General features: G+C 42.3%; 1 protein-coding gene and 3 gene segments (V, D, J or C); 3 read left to right on the top strand and 1 right to left on the bottom strand.

Moving 5' to 3' along the window:
- Nucleotides 1–6,567: 6,567 nt before the first annotated feature.
- LOC121202390 (immunoglobulin heavy variable 3-7-like) lies at nucleotides 6,568–6,997 on the top strand. The segment is given in 2 exon segments: nucleotides 6,568–6,616; nucleotides 6,690–6,997. Coding segments are annotated over 2 exon segments (357 nt in total).
- Nucleotides 6,998–10,305: 3,308 nt separating this feature from the next.
- Nucleotides 10,306–10,792, top strand: LOC114850549 (Ig heavy chain V region 5A-like). The segment is given in 2 exon segments: nucleotides 10,306–10,407; nucleotides 10,482–10,792. Coding segments are annotated over 2 exon segments (354 nt in total).
- Nucleotides 10,793–11,137: 345 nt separating this feature from the next.
- LOC129604502 (uncharacterized) lies at nucleotides 11,138–19,238 on the bottom strand. The gene is made up of 2 exons (XM_055511041.1): nucleotides 16,045–19,238; nucleotides 11,138–15,906 (listed from the first exon to the last, which is right to left on the bottom strand). The coding sequence occupies exon 2, from the start codon at nucleotides 15,299–15,301 to the stop codon at nucleotides 14,093–14,095; it is 1,209 nt and encodes a 402-aa protein (XP_055367016.1). The 5' UTR covers nucleotides 15,302–15,906; nucleotides 16,045–19,238; the 3' UTR covers nucleotides 11,138–14,092.
- A 460-nt stretch (nucleotides 19,239–19,698) lies between these two features.
- Nucleotides 19,699–20,235, top strand: LOC129604504 (Ig heavy chain V region 3-like). The segment is given in 2 exon segments: nucleotides 19,699–19,769; nucleotides 19,892–20,235. Coding segments are annotated over 2 exon segments (366 nt in total).
- The last annotated feature ends 1,708 nt before the right edge of the window (nucleotides 20,236–21,943 follow it).

Here is a 21,943-nt window from a genome sequence, read left to right on the forward strand (position 1 = left end):
GTTTTCAGGCTCCTCCACACCTCACTGACATTGTTGCGCTGCAGCTGCTCCTCCATCGTCCTCCTGTAGCTGGACTTCCCCTCACGGATTTTAGGCTTACTGTTGGTCAAACACCGAACCCGCCTGGTGGGAACGGTGTTTTCACAGCAGAAGTTTATGTAGTCCGTTACACAGTCTGTTATTGCGTTAATGTCCTCCCCATGTGGGTCGCAGAGCTCCGTCCACACAGTGGTGTTAAAACAGTCTCTGAGAGCCTCCTCGCTCTCAGCTGTCCACCTCTTCACTGTGCGGGGCACCACCGGCTGCCTGTGTACAACAGGTTTATACACAGGCAGGAGATGCAGGATGTTGTGGTCAGCTCTGCCCAACGGTGGGAGGGAGGATGCAGCGTAGGCCTCTTTGGTGTTGGCATGGAATAAGTCCAGGGTTTTGTTGTTTCTGGTGGGGCAGGTCACATACTGGGTGTATGTAGGCAGAGCAGCTGAAGGAGGTGCATGGTTAAAGTCCCCAGAGATCAGGAAGAGGGCCTGTGGGTGCTGTGTTTTCATAACATCACAACAGAGAAAACAAGTTCAGAAGATTAAACAGCATTTTCGAGATTTATGAATACAGACTTGTCGTCCTGATCAGTGGTGTGTACTTGATTGTATAAAAAGTTTTCTATATGTTACGTGTAACAGTATTTATTTAAGGTAAGTATTAAGGTGGACTGATGGATCCACCAGAGGAGGAGCCCTCAGAGCAGGAATGAGAGCAGTTCTCAGTATAGTTCAAAAAGAATCTGGTACTCAAAACAATGTTTTGGTTTGAGGACAGTCATTTCTCGGTCTCAGCTCTGAAGCAGCATACAAGCAGCTGTGTTCATGCAAACTAAACTCACACTGTATCATGTGTGTCTATGAGGATCCAGTCAGACCAGCGTTGAGTGACACTTGATGCCATTTGTCAAATCATTTCCAGGTGATTATTGCTCTGAGCTGTTCAAATCCAAGTCCGATTCAACTTTTCTCCTCAATGCAAAATCCTCTGTCTTCCACCTCTACAGCTTAGTTCATCATTAAAGCATTATAGCATCATTAAAATTTTAAAACATTAATGCTGCTTTATAGAACATATAGTTTTGAACATTAGCCAAGCCACCAGAACTCCGACGTCAGCATGTCGATGAGGAGGTCCACCGAAGCCAACTGAGCCTCGGGGGTCGGCACCTCCCAGACAGCCGTCAAACGTTGTCTGTAGCACTGGCGAAAAGCCTCCGTTAGATCTGTCCAAGCAAAAAAACAGAGGCTACGTAATCCAGAACAAAAAAATCACTGATCTGAATGAAGGCTGGGCGCTGGCTGGGTCCAAGTCTGGCCAGATTGTTCTGTCAGGTTAAGGCAGAGATCGGACCCACATGCACAGTGCGAACACACAGCGTTGGTGGTAAAATCAAGGTTTAATCCAAGAATCTTTGGTACTAACAGTCCAGGTCATACACAGTGTATCTCAGGTGACGGTACAGAGGGAACATGCTGAATCAGATCCAAGGACGGGCAACAGTTTGACACAGCTACAGTACCAGTGAGGAGCAGGCTGTCTCAAGGTCAGACGATCAGGTCAGAATCTTTCCAGGCGACAGTACTGTTCAGGAGCAGACAGGTTTCAGAGGCCAGGAACAGGAAACAAGATCACGATCAAGGTCAGCAGGACTGAGAAACGCTGGAATATGATGACTGGCATGCAACAATCTGGCAACTGGCTGTGGTGACTGGTGGTGGTTAAATACACAGGTGAGTAATGACTGATATGAGACAGGTGTGCGTAATAGAACCGGGACGTGAAGCGGAACTAACATGACGTGACCAGAAACGGAAGTCCTTTCAAAATAAAACAGGAAACAAAACCCAGAACATGACAACTTAGGTAAAACAGGAAGTCCTTCAAAAGTCCAGTAAAGCCGGAACATGACACCACCTCCCTGATGCAAATCTTCTCTCATTTTTAAATATAGTGAGTGTTAAAATTAATGTTAACCAAAGAACATGCTATAAGACCTGATGAATCCCTGCACTGAGCAGTGAATCTTCTGGATTCACATTCAGAAACCACTGGATGCATTGGATCATTCAGGCTTCAGGACTGGAGTGGGTTGGTTCTGCTACGTTTACTATTCTTAGTCAGTTCAAGGCTGTTTAACCACAGACTGCAGCTGTTCCTGCAGATGGACATGAATAAAAAAACAATAAAACATAAAAAACAGAGTTGCAGTGCCAAATACTCACAGTGGTTAAAGTGAACTGAGAGGCTGAACAAAAACCCAACATGATTTACACATATTAGCCTCTAGGGGGCAGTAGGAGACAACACATAATACTAAACACGGTGAGACAGTGATCACCAGGTGATGATGTGGATGGATTCCTTTACAATTAAATAACAATAAAATAAACGAAAAATGATATTAATTCAGTAAAGGTCTAAATAATATTGGACAAGAAATTAACTCATAAAAGAAGAACCTAGAAAATATAATTAAAAAAATAAGATATTTTATGCTTTGAGACATGTGGGGAGATTCTATTTCTCTTCAATCCAATCAATGCAAAAATAGGATTATATGAATTTACACAGAAAAGCCAACAAACCCTAAACGTGTGTTACAATGACTAAATCAAATTACAAAGTCAGATCATTATCTCTCGAGACAACGACAGCTTTGGAGCGAATAATGTCTGAGTCATCATGCTTATATTGTGCATAAATAGATACAGTTTATGTCTGACCTGCACCTGTCTGCATCTGTCTCTATGCAAAGTGCGCCTGGTCCCAGTGTCTATAAAGAGCTGACATCACATCAGCTGCAGCAGAAGGAGAGAAGCTCCCATCAGCTTCAACACCAACCATGTTCTCTGTAGCTCTGCTGCTGCTGTTGGCTGCTGGATCCTGTGGGTCTCACTGAGACACCCACAGTATGAGACAACACACTGACTGTTCACACTAACGCAGCTTTTCTCCACAGGTGTGAGGTGTCAACAGCTGACACAGCCAGACTCTGTGACTGTGCAGCCAGGTCAGCGTCTGACCCTCACCTGCCAGGTCTCTTATGCTCTTAGCTACTGTAGATCAGCCTGGATCAGACAACCTGAAGGAAAAGGGCTGGAGTGGATTTATGGAGGAGGAGTTGGATGCAGCACATACTACAAAGATTCACTGAAGAACAAGTTCAGTGTCAGCTTAGATTCCTCCAGCAACACAATGACTCTAACTGGACAGAACATGCAGCCAGAGGACTCTGCTGTTTATTACTGTGCACGAGAGACACAGTGACTCAAAGCATCAGTGGAGCTGAACAAAAACCCTTAGAGCCAAACATTAGTAACATGGATCCACCAGAGGAGGAGCCTCAGACCAGGAATGAGTTAAAGACAAGTTCAATATGAACATTGTCTGAACACAACAGTCAGCAAATACACAATGTGTCTAAAAGTCAGTCTTAACATAAAAAAAATTACCTGTTTTATTGTTACAGCAGAAACAGCTCTTTTGTATTTACTTTCACTTTGAGAAATATTAAATTATAATTATATATTAAATAATAAATACTTCTAATTTCCTCTCAATAAATAAACTTAAAACCAAACTTAAAAAATACTTTCAGTTCTGCTAAAACCACACTGTGTTGGAACAGGAGACACCACCTCCCTGATGCAAATCTTCTCTCATTTTCTAAATATACTAAGTGTTAAAATGAATGTTAACCAAAGAACACGCTATGAGACCTGATGAATTCCTGCACTGAGCAGTGAATCTTCTGGATTCACATTTAGAAACCACTGGATGCATTGGATCATTCAGGCTTCAGGACTGGAGTGGGTTGGTTCTGCTACGTTTACTATTCTTAGTCAGTTCAAGGCTGTTTAACCACAGACTGCAGCTGTTCCTGCAGATGGACATGAATGAAAATAACAATAAAGCATAAAAACGGAAGAGTTGCTGTTTATTGTTGTTGTTGTTGAGTTGCTGGGCTTGAATTACTGATCAGACAAACAACAACGCAAAATATGTCACATCAGAATGAGTAGAAGGAAACCTCTTGATTATTGTATTTGCTATGAAATTAAATATAAGATGTTTTTATTCATTAGCAAAATTAACAAAAGGTAAAATGCACTCACAATGAAAAACAATCATATGAATACACGTTTTTATGTCTTACAGATCACAGCCTGTTGCAGGTGGAGCCACTCCCTGTCAACAGTGTCTCCATGCAAATCTCCTGCCTGCTCTTATAATCCATGAGCAGCATCAGAGTCACATCTCCAGCCTCAGGATGAAGAACACACTCACTCTGCTGCTGGCTGCTCTCTCTCTGACATGTAGGTTCTCCTGCTTGGTGCTGATGACACATGAAGGTTGAGCAGTGAAAGCAGAGCGTACAGCATCTATGTCACATTGTCCTGTGGTGTCTTATCTTTCATGTCATCAGGTTGTTCAGGTCAGAGCATGGAGTCCATTCCTTCCACTGCAGTAGTGAGGAAGCCTGGAGAGACCCTCAGTCTGTCCTGCAGAGGGTCTGGGTTCACATTTAGTGACTATGGGATGCACTGGATCAGACAACCTGCAGGAAAAGGACTGGAATGGATGGGGGTTATTTGGTACGATGCAAGTAAAACAGTTTATTCCAGCAACGTTCAAGGACGGATAGAAATCACCAGAGACAACAGCAACAGCATGTTGTATCTGAAACTGTCCAACCTGAGGCCAGAGGACTCTGCTGTTTATTACTGTGCTAAACACTCACAGTGGTTAAAGTGAACTGAAAGGCTGTACAAAAACCCAACATGACGTACACACAACAGCCTCTAGGGGGCAGTATGAGACAACACACAATACTAAACACGGTGAGACAATGATCACCAGCTGATGATGTGGATGGATTCCTTAACAATTAAATAACAATAAAATAAAAACTGATATTAATTCAATAAAGGTCTAAATAATTTTGGAAAAGAAATTAACTCATAAAAGATGTACTCAGAAAATATAATTAAAAAAAAACTTTTATGTTTTCAGAGATATGCGGGGAGATTCCATATCTCTTCAATCCAATCAATGCAAAAAAAGAATTATATGGAATTACACAGAAAAGCCAACAAATCTAAATCGTGTGTTACAATGACTGAACCAAATTACAAAGTCAGATTATTATCTCTAGTGACAACGACAGCTTTGGAGCGAATAATGTCTGAGTCATCATGCTTATATTGTGCTTAAATAGATACAGTTTATGTCTGACCTGCACCTGTCTGAATGTTTCTCTATGCAAAGTGCGCCTGGTCCCAGTGTCTATAAAGAGCTGACATCACATCAGCTGCAGCAGAAGGAGAGAAGCTCCCATCAGCTTCAACACCAACCATGTTCTCTGTAGCTCTGCTGCTGCTGTTGGCTGCTGGATCCTGTGAGTCTCACTGAGACACCCACAGTATGAGACAACACACTGACTGTTCACACTAACGCAGCTTTTCTCCACAGGTGTGAAGTGTGAACAGCTGACACAGCCAGACTCTGTGACTGTGCAGCCAGGTCAGCGTCTGACCCTCACCTGTCACGTCTCTTACTCACTTGATGCCTGGACACACTGGATCAGACAACGTGCAAGGAAAGCACTGGAGTGGATTGGTTTTTCATGTGCTGGTTGTACTGCAGTCTACAAGGATTCACTGAAGAACAAATTTACTATTAATGTTGATTCCTCCAGCAAAACGTTGACTCTAAATGGACAGAACCTGCAGCCTGAAGACTCTGCTGTTTATTACTGTACCAGAGACACACAGTGACACAAAGCATTAGTGGAGCTGAACAAAAACCCCTCAGAGCCAAACATTAGTAACATGGATCCACCAGAGAAGCCTCAGACCAGGAATGAGTTAAAGACAAGTTCAATATGAACATTGTCCTTACAGAGACATTAACTACAGACGAACGTGATATTAACCTACAGTAGAAAACATATTTAGGTTTTACACCTAAACAAATGAGTCACTTGATTCTTTATCATCATAAACGCTTGAATATACTTTTAAAGTATACTTTATGTAGTAAATGAAATACTTCTCAAATCTATCTCTCGATTTTACTACAATCTACAAAAGCAAAATGTCCAGTAGGAGTTTTAAAATAATAAATTTTAAAACACAATTGAAATATAATAATTTTTACCTAGGTAACCTAGGTGTTTATTCTATGTTGAATATGTCAATAATTAAATATTGAGGATAAATGCATGAATAAGAGCCATTAGCTTTTGTCATTCTATTAAATATGCATTAGTTGGATGTTGTCATGAACATAACCAATGCTTATAATAAATATTTTAGTCGCCATATAAATATAATGAAGCAGTAAAATTTTTTAGCAGACAGATATTATATTAACTCAGCAGACTTGTTTTTTTTTCCAGATACAAGCTCTTTACTGATTAAGACCAATTTGATGGAACTCCTCAGAGGACGGTTAATGCAAAACTGTGGTGACTTCATCCTCCTCTTATTCGTCTGCAGCGAGGACGTGAGCACACGGATCCTCATGATGGGATGCAGGACAGCTCTGCTGCTGTTCACTCTCTGCTGGGCAGGTGAGAAAACAGCATCTGTCCGTTAGTAGCTGTCAAAGTAGAACAACTGACTAGTTTCAAATGTGTCCTTCAGGTGCTGATGCTCAGACGCTGACAGAATCTGAGGCTGTTGTTAAAAGGCCTGGAGAATCCCACACACTGACCTGCACAGCCAGTGGGCTGACAGTCAGTGGCCACTGGATGGGCTGGGTCAGACAGGCTGCTGGTGGAGGGCTGCAGTGGATCGCCACCATTGATGTCACCAGCAAATACTACCGTCAGTCAGTTCAAGGCCGGTTCACCGTCTCCAGAGACGACAGCAGACAGCAGGTGTTTCTGCAGATGGACAGCCTGAGAACAGAAGACTCTGCTGTTTATTACTGTGCTCGACACCCACAGTGACTGAAGATGGTTAAACACACGTACAAAATCATGGTGGTCTGGTTGAACCTGACTAGGATTAGGTTTTATCATGTAATGGAATATTCTTAGGGCGGCACGGTGGTGCGGTGGGTAGCACTGTCGCCTCTCCGGGTTCTCCGGCTCCCTCCCACAGTCCAAAGAGTGCATTAGGTTGATTGGCTTCTCTCCATTGCCCGTAGGTGTGAGTGTGTGTGTGAATGGTTGTCTGTCTCTGTGTTGCCCTGCGATGGACTGGCGACCTGTCCAGGGTGGACCCTGCCTCTCGCCCACAGCTGGGTTAGGCTCCAGCACCCTGTGACCACGCACTAGGGAGTAAACGGTTAAGAAAATGGACGGATGGATGGAATATTCTTGGATATCATCACTTGTCAATCTGAATGAAAGCTTCTGCCAAGTGACTGTTTATGTCATTGAAAGTTAAGTAAAATAATCTGTAGCCCAACGCATCAAATAATAAATGATAAACGTACAGAATATTTATTTATTATAGAGTGTGAAAATGTAACATTGAAAAATTCTTTAAACATGACAAATGTAAACTAACCATAACTAATGAATCTGTTTTTATCCTGTCCATCCGTGTCCGTATAATAATGCATATGTGTACACTTATGATATATGTATATGTATGTTTGGATGGGTGTGTGCACATACTGTTACATATTACATTATAATAACACTATTATTAGCACTGATATTAATTTCACAGGTAAACCACAGTACAGCAGTTGTAGCTATGAATGTGTCAGCCTAAGGTGCATCCATATTTATTTATTTTGTGCCTATTGTTTGCTTACCTGATTTGCTTGGTTTCAGCAGCTGGTTGCACAAAAGCCACCACCACCACCACCACCACCACCGCACACACACACAAACTCAGCCTGTCCACCAGCACAGTGACATCACACATATTTAGGATGGACTAAATAAAACCAAAAATAAACCATTAATCAAGAAGAGTCTAATTATTTTTTCATATACTCCTCTTGTAAAAGTAAAAATGTCCAGCACATCACTGTCCATGCATTCAGCCTAATACATGCTGCTTGTTGAACTGCTGCACAGAAGAAAAAACAAATTAATTAATAAAAAAAATGGCTGCAGAGAATGATGTTGACAAAGCAAAGTAAATGACACAGATTTGATTTAAAGGGTTGAGGTTGGACGTGTTTACTTTAAACATGTGTGATGTAATGCTGAGCTGAGTCTTCTACTGGAGGACACTGTAGGAAAACAAATGAATGAAAATGGCTGCAAATAAAGATGCTGACAGAGCAGAAATGCAGATTAGATTTAAAAGGTTGAGCCTATTTAATTTAAACATGTTAAAACAGGAGAATGTTTGAAGTGTTGTGTGATGTAATGCAAAGTTGAGTCTTCTACTGGACCACGTTATGCAAAGTCAGTGATGTTCACTACAGCTCATCTATAAAAGCTCCACATCAGACTGAGGAGGTCACAGAACATGAGAGTCACCATGTTTCCTGCAGCTCTGCTGCTGCTGTTGGCAGCTGGATCCAGTGAGTCTCTGCTTGTTTGGTGATCAGCTGATCTACTGTTTTACTATGACTTAATCATTTGTCACAAACCATTTTCTTCTGTGAACAGGTGTGAGGTGTGAACAGCTGACACAGCCAGATTCTGTGACTGTGCAGCCAGGTCAGCGTCTGACCCTCACCTGTCAGACCTCTTATGCTCTTAACCAATGTGGATCATCCTGGATCAGACAACCTGAAGGAAAAGGACTGGAGTGCATTTATAGAGGAGGAGTTGGATGGAACATTTACTACAAAGATTCACTAAAGAACAAGTTCAGCATCAGTTTAGATTCCTCCAGTAACACAATGACTCTAACTGGACAGAACATGCAGCCAGAGGACTCTGCTGTTTATTACTGTGCAAAAGAGACACACAGTGACACAAAGCATCAGTGGAGCTGAACAAAAACCCGCAGAGCCTGAACATCCATTCATCAAGCCACCAGAAGAGGGAGCTCTAAGACCACTAATGGTTTTAGGTCATTCTACTAAAATAAATAAACCTACTATACATACATGTAACGATTATTTCCAATTTCTTCTAATTTTTTAACTTTGCAAATCTTAAAGTTGAATTTGTACTAAGGCTTGGTAATACAGAAAGTCTACATGAAATATTTTTGGGTTTAATATTAATATAATTGTATAAGAATATAACTTATATTTTATAATTATACAATTAAATGATATAAATAAGAATGACTTATTAAAGCTTAATTCTAAAATTATTTTTGAAACGACAATAAATAATAAAATTGTTCATTTGGTTGATATTTTAGAGGCGGAGTCAATGCAAACCTGGTTTGTTCCATTCCTTTATTTGTGGTGAAGAACAGACGACAGCAGACAGTGAAGACTGAGAACTGACAAATCACTGTGATGGAGAGACCTGAGTATTTAGCCGTTAGTCTGATCCTGTTAATTAACTGGACTGGTGAGAACAAACTCGATCTTAGACATGAAAATATAAAGACAATACTGCTTCATCATGGTTCATAGTGAATTCTTTGGATTTCTCTAGGTAGTGATGGTCGAACACTGACGGAGTCTCAACCAGTGGTTAAAACACCTGGAGGATCCCACAGACTGACATGCACTTATTCAGGCTTTGGTGGTGCTATTTATGCTGCTTGGATCAGACAGGCTGCTGGAAAAGGACTGGAGTGGATCGCTTACATCAACACTGGTGGTGGCAGAATCTACTACTCTGAGTCAGTTAAAGGCCGGTTCACCGTCTCCAGAGACAACAGCCAAAACCAGCTGTATCTGCAGATGAACAGCCTGAAAACAGACGACTCTGCAGTTTATTACTGTGCCAGAGACACAGTGACACAAGAAACACAGACGCTGTACAAAAACTCCCACATCAGAGCCAGTAGAAAGGTAGAAAGGCACCCACAGACACAAACTGCTTGAACACAAACTCCAACAACCTGAAGTCTCAGTGAAGCAGCTTCAGTCAAATGAATGTTAAAGCATGAATCAAATCATAAACTGACGACATAAAATATTTTTATTATATACTTATAATATTAATATATATAATATAATAATATTAATAATAATATTTTACAATGCATTTAACCCAGCAGTCAAAGTGAGAAGTGTTTTACTCAAGGACACTCTTGCTGTTCTGGTGGGTTTGAACCTGAACCTCCTGCTTCACAGACCAATGCTCTACCTGAACTACCTACTATGTCTGCATCATTCTCCATGCAAAGTGCGCCTGGTCCCAGTGTCTATAAAGAGCTGACCTCACATCAGCTGCAGCAGAAGGAGAGAAGCTCCCATCAGCTTCAACACCAACCATGTTCTCTGTAGCTCTGCTGCTGCTGTTGGCTGCTGGATCCTGTGAGTCTCACTGAGACACCCACAGTATGAGACAACACACTGACTGTTCACACTAACGCAGCTTTTCTCCACAGGTGTGAAGTGTGAACAGCTGACACAGCCAGACTCTGTGACTGTGCAGCCAGGTCAGCGTCTGACCCTCACCTGCCAGGTCTCTTACTCTGTGGTTTCGGGTGGGTACTGGACACACTGGATCAGACAACCTGCAGGGAAAGGACTGGAGTGGATCGGGAGGAGATACACTGGAGGCTCTGACTACAAAGATTCACTGAAGAACAAATTCACCATTGATGTTGATGCTTCCAGCAAAACATTGACTCTAAACGGACAGAACCTGCAGCCTGAAGACTCTGCTGTTTATTACTGTGCCAGACAGTCACAGTGACACAAAGCATCAGTGGAGCTGAACAAAAACCCCTCAGAGCCAAACATTAGTAACATGGATCCACCAGAGGAGGAGCCTCAGACCAGGAATGAGTTAAACCAGTCAACAAATACACAATGTGTCTAAAAGTCAGTCTTAAGATAAAAAAAAAAAATTGCACCTGTTTTATTGTTACAGCAGAAACAGTTGTTTTGTATTTACTTTCACTTTGAGAAATATTAAATTATGAATATATATTAAATAATAAATTCTTCTAATTTCCTCTCAATAAATAACCTTAAAACCAAACTTAAAAAATACTTTCAGCTGTGGTGGAAATTTTCCATAATAAAGCAGATGAGAGAGTTGTCCTTTTGTGCGATTTATTAAAATAATAAAGAAAGGATAAAAAAATAAAAATAATGGGGAAAGCAAATAAAAACATGGATGTTGATCGTGCACATCAACAAACCAAAAACCAGCTGGGGAGATCAGTGCACACACCACGAAGGTGTGATGCAAAGAGCCCACGATCCTAAAGTTGTTTCTGCCTTTTAGCTTCTCTGTCCGACTAGGGTGGAATGTCTTTCTAACCCAATCAAATTACATGCACCATCTCCTCCCTGTCGCAGTGTGTGTGAAGATATTTACATTCTCACACCTGCATTGCTGACGTCCAACTATCTGTGAGAAAGGAGCACCAAGTCTCAACAGACAGAGACACAACTCCCCGACCTTGGGTTTGGGAGCTAGAGTTGAGAGTCTATCAGGCAGAGACAACCATTGAACAATCTAGGTGAAATGTCAAATGCATACAGTAAGACAAAACATAAGATATTAATTGCAGAACATAAGTCATAAATCATATAATAACTGCATAGAAGTAAGGAAGAGACATAGAAATAAGGAAGAGACAATTTTTCCCATAACACTCCCCCCTTTTGATTACACATTAATCAACCCATAAAAGAATAAAAATTGTCAACGTCACATTCTGTAATAATAAAAGACCCTTGCAAATGAAACAATAAGGGTATTAACTCATCAAGATTCAAAATACACCTTTACATAAAATGCAAGTAACTTAGGGACAAAAGGTTGGGAACTGTTTTGGTGGGTAGTTATACAAGAATAACTTCTGTATTGGCATGTGAAGAAAATAAGCTCATTATCATATTTGTATCATGTTATATTTTTGATCCGATAGCCTAAGACCATCGTCAAAGTCATTAAGTGAATTAGAGTTGGGGTTTTTGAACATAGTGCATTGTGTCATTTGATACGAGAGTGTTGCTGGGGTCGCACGCATGATGAGACCTCTAACCAGTGTGATAACGCAAAAACCAAACAAGAGAATCACAGCCATCTCAATTATAAGGGAAACAGCTGCGGACATGAGAACAGATTTCCATTTTCCAGACATTTCGTCTAGCCAATTCCAAGGGAAAAAAAACCTATACCAGAGTTAGCTGAGATTCTGAAGGCCGTGGAGCGCCTTCGCCACAATACCATTAGAATCAGTGTTGTTCAGGATGAAGTACAACATGCGTCTCCAAACATAACACAAACGTCTCTTTTCTCTGCTAACAACGTGTCTACGGCCATTCAATTGTAATGTAATAAATACAATTAATGTATGATAGCCATAGGTTTCCGGTGGGGTTCTGTTTCATATAATCTTAAGATAGATTTAATGCTTTCGAATCTTTAATTGTACATTTGCGTCTAGAATGAATACGAGATCCAGGGATTTAACCAGAATGATGATGCATATTTCCGCTTGTGTTGTCTTTCATCTGTAGATGAAAGGATAAAAAGTCTTTGTAGCAGTGAATAAAGTGATTGTGAGCAAATTAAACACCAAGTCAACTTCAGGATATTTAAACTCAGTGTTGTGAAATTTTCTTCTTCAAAAGTAGTGTGTGAAGTTACATGGAAACATCATATGATAAAGGCAATATTCAGAGTAACATAAAATGTCTAACGCAACGAGGTTACAATTGATGTCTCGTAACAATCTGCTTCGTCCTGTTGAACAGTAGCGTTAGATTGTTTCCAACCTGTGTGTTGATGTATTGCCAGTTCGTTGGAGTTCTTCAGGTTGTGATCAGCTGATCACAGAGACACTTGGGATTTGTTATCACCGCCAGGTTTCCTCCCAATGCCGTCTGAGTCACTGTCACTCCCGTGATGTGAAGAGTCTACACGTCGTCCAGCGTTGGCAACTCAAGGCTGCTCGTGTGTGTGTTTTCTCAGGAGCGTGTGTGTAGATGTATGGTCTGATAGTGTGATTCACCGGCGCAGCTTCAGGCGGCGCTTGGCTCACACCTTTAGCTGAACGGTCAACGCAGCCTCGCCTCAGTGCATGTGTGAGCACAGCGAGGGTCGACCTTCTCAGTTCTTTTCGTCAGTGGTGGTTTCTCGTGTGGTGTAGATATAGATGGAGGGTCGTCTGTCGGATCCGGGACCTTCCTGCAGTGGCTGGAGTGGATCCAAGTCGCTCTTTCTGCGATCTTCACAGCCGTGTTGGTCGTCAGAAGGACCTGGAAGGGACCTTGCCACCGCTTTGAGTTCCAGTGCTTCCTGCGAAGCTCCTTAATGATCACCCAGTCTCCTGGTTGAATGATGTGCAGTGGTTCTGTCGCCTGTTTGGGCAGAGCCGCTTTCACCTGCTTGGAGATTTGGGACAGAACAGAGGATAAGTTCTTACAGTACTGTAGCATTGCGTCTTCGCACATTTCAGTAGGTGGTAAAATCCTAGTCTCGGTCTCAGGGTGGAGTCCCATCATAGGGGTCTACCAAATAGGATCTCATACGGGCTGAGGTTTGTTCTCATCCTTCTCCTCATTCTCATGTATGAGAGCACAATGGGAAGAGCCTGAGTCCACTTGAGACCAGTCTCTGAGCAGCATTTAGCCAGTTTGTTTTTCAAAGTGCCATTCTTTCTCTCTACCGCCCCTCCGCTTTGAGGGTGGTAAGAGCAGTGCTTTCTGATGTCGATGTTCAGAAACTTTCCCACTTCCTCGAGGGCTTGGTTTGCGAAGTGTGAGCCGTTGTCACTGCTGATTTTAGATGGAATTCCCCATCTGGGAATTATTTCTGTCAGCAAGGCTTTGGTAACAGCATGGCTGTTAGCATGTTTAGCTGGGAAGGCCTCCACCCATTTTGACCACATATCAACAATCACTAAACAATACTTTTTACCTCCTGCCGGCGTTAGTTCGATGAAGTCCAGCATTAAATGGTCAAACGCCTGTTCCGGTGGTGGGTGAGCTGCCAGTGGTTTGGCAGTCGTCTTACCTGGGTTGTGTTGGGCGCATGTCATACATGCTTCACAGTATTTTTGCGCATAGATTGAAAATCCCTTAGTGTACCGATTGAAAATCCCTTAGTGTACCAATGTTTTGTAAGAGCATCTAACATTCCCCCCTTTGATACATGGTCTAATCCATGTGTCAACTTCGCGAAATGGGGGAAAAAGTGTTTAGGTAGGCAAGGTTTGCCGTCGGGCCCATACCAAACGCCGTGGCTACTGGTGGCGCCATTCGTCAGCCAGAGCTTGCGTTCCTGTGGGGTAGAGAATGTCTGAAGATCAGGGAGAGCAGAGGGAGGAGAGGGAGGTTGGGTAGAGGTGGAGGATAAGAGGCAGGGAACAAAGGGAAGGGAATGTCGAGCAGCTGCCTTCGCAGCAGCATCAGCACGTGTGTTTCCAGCAGAGATGGGATCAGTGCCCCCAGTGTGTGCGGGGCACTTACATACAGCAATTGCAGCTGGTAACAGAATTGCGTCGAGCAGATCAGCAACCTTATCATGATGCAAGATAGGTTTGCCATCAGATTTCAAAAACTTTCTGTGTTTCCACAGAGCACCAAAGTCATGTGTGACGCCAAAAGCGTATCTGGAGTCTGTGTAGATAGTAGCAGACTTCCCTTCAGCCAATTTACAGGCTTCGGTCAGTGCGATCAACTCCGCAGCCTGAGCAGAGTAATGTCCTGGCAAAGCGCCAGACTGTAAAACAGTATGAGAGGTGCAGACTGCATATCCAACCTGACAGCGGCCCGAAGCAGGGTCTCTAGAGGCGGAGCCATCAACAAAGAGAACGAGGTCACAGTTAGGAATTGGCACCTCCGACAGATCTGGGCGCGGAGTGCAGACTTGGTTCAAGACCGAAACACAGTTGTGAGGCTCGCCATCGTCAGGGCCTGGAAACAAAGTGGCTGGGTTAAGCACATTGCACCTTTTGACAGTAATGTTTGGCATTTCCAGTAAGATGGTGTTGTATCTAAGCCATCGGGCTGTAGAAAGATGTGATGTTTTTTGTTCCAAAAGGATCAAAGACACGGCATGAGGAACCAGCAGGGTGACACCAGAATAGCCAACAATGTCACGTGATGCCAGCACGGCTTTCTCTGCCGCAGCCACTGCTCGGAGGCATCGTGGGAGCCCCGCAGCGACTGGGTCAAGCTTAGCAGAGAAATAGGCTACAGGGCGCGGACGTCCTCCGTGATCCTGTAAAAGGACAGAGGTCATACAACCTGATTTCTCATCCACTGTTTGGGTGAAAGGTCGCGTAGGGTCAGGCAGACCCAAAGTAGGAGCCGACTGAAGAGCAAGTTTGAGGTCGGTGAACGCCTGTTCAGCCTCAGACGTTCACGTGAGACAAGAAGTGGACGATGAAGATGTCTGCATCAGAACCCTGAGTGGGGCCTCAAAGACAGTAAAGTTAGGACTGAAGGTCCTACAATAAGAACAAAGACCTAGAAAAAACATCAGCTGTTTTTACGTGCACGGTTTAGGCAGGTTTCAAATTGCTTTAACTCTGTTGGGTGAGATGGATTTGCCATCAGCTGTAATTACAATGACCCGGAAAAATGACCTTTGTCTGAACAAAGTGTAATTTAGACAGGCTCTCTTTGTGGCCTGTAGCATCCAATGTTTCAGTATCTTAGTGGTGTCTGCAGTAACGCCATCTATGGCTTCCTTTAAGAGGGTGTTGTTGTTTACATGGTCTGTGGTCAGATTTAGGTGCGATGACCACTGGTTCACATCCTCTGATCAAACCTACATCATGTCTGTGTGTGAGCCACAGGGAAGCAGGGCTTCCTGTAAGGCTGAGTGTTGGGTCAGAGCGTCCTCTGAAAAATGAAAATAAAAACAAAAGCGTGTAATGTGTGTCATTAGAATGTGGAGGTACCCAGTTCACTGTTTGCTGCACATGACAGGCAGAATAAAAAAAAGTTTTCTAAAGTATGCAAAGTAGGTAAATACGTCACATGGGGTCAGAAGTCGTTCACCAGTCTCCACCCCGTTGACATCTGTTCACGAAAGGACCCACGTCCTGCATCTGTCTCCATCATGTTTTCACAGAGGGACGTGTGGAGCTGTAGAATAAACATCAAAAATCTTTTTCGTTCGTTAGTAAAAGAAATCGCAAGCGCAGACCTGTGTTCATCCCAAAAGAGGGAAGTTGAGGTCAGTTTGTGTGTGTGTGAAATCATAAACAAGCTGTGATGCAGCCTGTGTGAGGGCCTCAGTTACAGCCCCCCCTCAGCAGCCAATGATAAGAGCACAGCTGAGCTGAAGTTAACACCAACAAAAGAGGGATTATTTAGAATGTCTGTAGACGTGACCTGCACTCCGTCTGGAGTGGAAATCAATCAAATACCTAAACTACACATGAGATCTCTTCCTAAAAATTTAACTGGGCATAAGTTTGAAAGCAAAAATGAATGTTACGGTGTCTTGCTGTCAGATGTTGCACATGACAGTGAAAGAATAAGTTTTTCTTTAATAATCTGGTACGTACAGTCATTATTATTACTTCTCTCTAATAGTCGTCTTCCCTTTAATAGTCATTAATAGTCTGTTTCAGTCGGTTTCAGTCTTCCTATAGTCTGTTTTTTGTTTTTTCTACAGTCTGTTTTGTTTTTCTACAGTCTGGCCAGACAAACCTATATTGTGCACAAGTATTTTTAGAAACATGGAGGATTTTATTACTGAATTTGTTGCAAATTGAAATAGTTTAAACCCATCAGACTGTAAAGTCATGCAGCAGTTGTCATTTAGCTGTTTGTCATATTTTTAAAATCACTCTGTGGGATTTTTTTTTTTGAGCAAAAAGCGATTCTTCATTGCAAGCAGATAAGCATGAACATGAATTTGAGCGTGTATCAGCTGTAAGCGTGTTTCTTCATTGCGTGTATGAATGTGTGTGTGTGTTTGCGGTACCGTCTTGTACGTCACGTGAAAAGGAACCGTCACCTTCCTCCTTCCCCAACCATCAGTCTGATGTGAGCGCCAGCGGGTGAAGCATTTCAATGGGACAGTTGTTCCTCGATGACAGACCTTTCCTGGATCCTCGGTTGCAGCTCTTTTGGGCCGATCACGTCTGAAGCCTCTCCTGTTGTTTCAACCAGTGTCTGTGTCAGAGCACGTCTTCTCTGCTGTTGCTCTGTGCTTGTTTTCCTTTGCTGATTGTCATAAGCAGGTGTCTGTGTCAGACACACACGCTTGTAGTAGCTGGTTTATCTGATGAGCCCAGAACGTGATGGCTGCAGACGTTGTGGGAGTCGCTGAGGCGTCCATGCTGTGGTCTGTGTCCTCCAGCTGCTGTGGTGTCAGAGCTTCCACCCTGTTCTGGTTGTTGGTCAGGCGCTTCTTCTCCTTCGGTTCTTCTGCTGATGGTGGGAAAGGAGTCCAGATCCGGATTTACCCTCATCGCGCTCAGTTCTGCATTAGAATAGAGAGCAGAAAGAATGGGAGCATTTGCTCTTGACATGATATGTGTGTGTGTGGTGTGTGTGTGTGTGGCGAGTGCAAACAATTCTTCCCCAGAGTTGTTATCTCCTTTTTTTTTTTTTTTTTTCTCTGTTACTCTCATCTCTCTTTTGTTTCTTTTAGGGGTTTCGTTTTGATAGTTTTGCTTTTTCAAATCTCATCTTTTGTATCTAACTTTTCTTTTAAGGTGCGTATGTCCTTTTACACTAAGCGATTCTCCTTTTGAACCCATAACCAGTTTCCCACTCATGGAAACATGAAACGCACTAATAACCATATTTACTTTTTACTTTTAATTACTTTTACTTTTGTAATGCTGCAGTCTGGTGGTGGAGACTTAGATCGCCCCGAACCCATCTTTCAGAGTCCCGGCGGTTTTCTGCCTTAGATTTTTATGTGTTCCGGCCGGAACCTTCCCAAAATGCCTTTTTATCGGACGTCTCCGTAAAAAGGGAACCAACCCGATCTGGCGACAGAGTCTTTCACGAAGTACTTCCTCAACGTTAGGCCCCTCTAGGCCCGGGGCCCTCGTCTCTTGAAAATACTTCACTCTGCAAACGCACTCCCTCTTTCAGAAGCCGTCTTTTATACTCAGTCCCCCACGTGTGGACCACGCACAGATCAGAAAAACATGTCTGTATCCTCAGTACAGACGGAAGCTCGGTTCCACGAGCCAACCCTTAGCAACCACCGTCTCGACCACCAGGGCACACTTTGACCTAATTAATTTTTTACCCGAATATTAAGTTTTTTAATTAAAAAAAATTGTTTGGTCCTAATTATTATATTTTAGATGTTTTCAGCCACATAGTCGTTTTAGAAATATTATCTCTTTTCCTAGTTATATTTTCTTTTTGTTTTTTCCCAAATTAAAAGGAATCTCTCTCACCGAGCTGAGCCAAATTAGGATTTGAGTTTGAATCTGAGTTCGTGGATCTCGTCAGAGGCGATCCAGACGGGTGAGCAGTCCTCCCAGCTCTGAATGTCTGTAGAGGTTCGGAGGCTGAGCGACCCTAGTCCTCAGGACTATCGTCCCTGGTCACACCGTCCAGACGACCTGCCGCGGGATCCTGCCGACAACGCCAATTTCTGTGGTGGAAATTTTCCATAATAAAGCAGATGAGAGAGTTGTCCTTTTGTGCGATTTATTAAAATAATAAAGAAAGGATAAAAAAATAAAAATAATGGGGAAAGCAAATAAAAACATGGATGTTGATCGTGCACATCAACAAACCAAAAACCAGCTGGGGAGATCAGTGCACACACCACGAAGGTGTGATGCAAAGAGCCCACGATCCTAAAGTTGTTTCTGCCTTTTAGCTTCTCTGTCCGACTAGGGTGGAATGTCTTTCTAACCCAATCAAATTACATGCACCATCTCCTCCCTGTCGCAGTGTGTGTGAAGATATTTACATTCTCACACCTGCATTGCTGACGTCCAACTATCTGTGAGAAAGGAGCACCAAGTCTCAACAGACAGAGACACAACTCCCCGACCTTGGGTTTGGGAGCTAGAGTTGAGAGTCTATCAGGCAGAGACAACCATTGAACAATCTAGGTGAAATGTCAAATGCATACAGTAAGACAAAACATAAGATATTAATTGCAGAACATAAGTCATAAATCATATAATAACTGCATAGAAGTAAGGAAGAGACATAGAAATAAGGAAGAGACAATTTTTCCCATAACAAAACCACATTGTGTTGGAACAGGAGCCACCATCTCCCTGATGCAAATCTTCTCTCATTTTCAAAATAATATTATACTATTCTTAGTCAGTTCATGGCTGTTTAACTGCAGACTGCAGCTGTTCCTGCAGATGGATCATGAATAAAAAAAACAATAAGGCATAAAAACGGAAGAGTTGCTGTTTATTATCAGACAAACAACAACGCAAAATATGTCACATCAGGATGAGTAGAAGGAAACCTCTTGATTACTGCATTTGCTATGACATAAATTTAAATAAATAAATAAAAGATATTTTTATTCGTTAGCAAAAGGTAAAACTTACAATGAAAAACAATCATATGAATACACATGTTTTTATGTCTCACAGATCACAGCCTGTTGCAGGTGGAGCCACTCCCTGTCAATAGTGTCTCCATGCAAATCTCCCTGCCTGCTCTTATAATCCATGAGCAGCATCAGAGTCACATCTCCAGCCTCAGGATGAAGAACACACTCACTCTGCTGCTGGCTGCTCTCTCTCTGACCTGTGAGTGTTCTAAAATATTGTTGGTTTCTGTCCTATCAGGAAGCAACCACTGATGATTAAACAGTGATTTGATCAATAAAATCTCAAATGAAAATCTGACATCTGTGTTTTCGTGTCATCAGGTTGTTCAGGTCAGAGCATGGAGTCCATTCCTTCCACTGCAGTAGTGAAGAAGCCTGGAGAGACCCTCAGTCTGTCCTGCAGAGGATCTGGGTTCACATTTAACTGCTGTTTTATGCACTGGATCAGACAACCTGCAGGAAAAGGACTGGAATGGATGGGGAGAGGTGGCTCTGATACTAATGATAACGTCTATGCCAACAATTTGAGAGGACGGATAGAAATCAGCAGAGATGACAGCAACAGCTTGGTGCATCTGAAACTGTCCAACCTGCAGCCTGAAGACTCTGCTGTTTATTACTGTGCTAAAGACTCACAGTGACACAAAGCATCAGTGGAGCTGAACAAAAACCCCTCAGAGTCAAACATTAGTAACATGGATCCACCAGAGGAGGAGCCTCAGACCAGGAATGAGTTAAAGACAAGTTCATTGAGAAAAATAATTTATTTAAATATTAAAACAATTAATTACAGTAGATGAAAAGGTGTTTTAGAATAAATGTTTACTTCACGTTACAGCACTAACAGAGTAATGTGTGATAGCTTTAACTAAAAAAATTAGATAAAAAATCTAAAACAAATAATTCAATTTAAGTTATTACAACACTTGCTTATAGTTTTCTTAATAAATACATTTATACTGACTCTACATGTGACCTTGTATGTAAAATAAACAATTTACCATTAGGCTGCAGGACTATTTCTTTTGTAAACAGTATGATGCTTAATTCTGTCTGTTTACTGTGTTTTTCATGATTATGTCATTATAACTAAAGTTGTGTTAATGTGGTGGTGCAGCTGTTTCTACTTTCAGCCCTCTGGGCAGCGATATCTGTCTCTGTCTGACAGCTGAAGACTCTGCTGTCTATTTCTGAGTTCAGAAAACATTCCACAGTTGACTTCCCACAACGCCCACTTCTGTTGTCCCAATGAAAACATGCAATGTTCTCAATCGAAAACACACAGCAGCATGTGACTAAACACTCCCTCCTCATGAGGACCTGATGCAAATCCTTTGTCAGAGCTGTGCACGTCCTGCTGCTGCCTGCACTTATAATCCATGAGCAGCACCAGAGTCACATCTCCAGCCTCAGGATGAAGAACACACTCACTCTGCTGCTGGCTGCTCTCTCTCTGACATGTAGGTTCTCCTGCTTGGTGCTGATGACACATGAAGGTTGAGCAGTGAAAGCAGAGCGTACAGCATCTATGTCACATTTCCTGTGGTGTCTTATCTTTCATGTCATCAGGTTGTTCAGGTCAGAGCATGGAGTCCATTCCTTCCACTGCAGTAGTGAAGAAGCCTGGAGAGACCCTCAGTCTGTCCTGCAGAGGGTCTGGGTTCACATTTACCTGCTGTTATATGCACTGGATCAGACAACCTGCAGGAAAAGGACTGGAATGGATGGGGAGAGGTGCATCTAATAATAATAACTTCTATGTCAACAATTTGAGAGGACGGATAGAAATCAGCAGAGATGACAGCAACAGCTTGGTGCATCTGAAACTGTCCAACCTGCAGCCTGAAGACTCTGCTGTTTATTACTGTGCTAAAGACTCACAGTGACACAAAGCATCAGTGGAGCTGAACAAAAACCCCTCAGAGTCAAACATTAGTAACATGGATCCACCAGAGGAGGAGCCTCAGACCAGGAATGAGTTAAAGACAAGTTCAATATGAACATTGTTCATAGGAGACATTAAGTACAGAGATACTGAATATCTGTTTAATCTAGAATAGACATTTAGTTGTTACGCCTAAATGAATCAATGTATTAATCATATATCACTTGATTGTTAATTGTCAAAATTGCTTTTTTATAGTATGAAAGTATAAGTGGCATATGAAGTACTTCTAAAAACTATGTTCATGATGTTTGTTTCAAGATAAATAAAGTAACGTGATCTCCCCTTTTTTGTTCTGTTTTTTGTTCACAGGTTTTGCCTGAAATCACATCCTGCTCATAAAGTCAGATACACAGACACCATTAAACCAGATTATATCTGTTCACTTACAGTATTTGTATACAGCCTTGTCCCCCTGAACTAAGGAA

The sequence above is a fragment of the Betta splendens genome, chromosome 8 (genome assembly GCF_900634795.4).
Source record: "Betta splendens chromosome 8, fBetSpl5.4, whole genome shotgun sequence".
NCBI classification, from domain to species: Eukaryota; Metazoa; Chordata; class Actinopteri; order Anabantiformes; family Osphronemidae; genus Betta; species Betta splendens.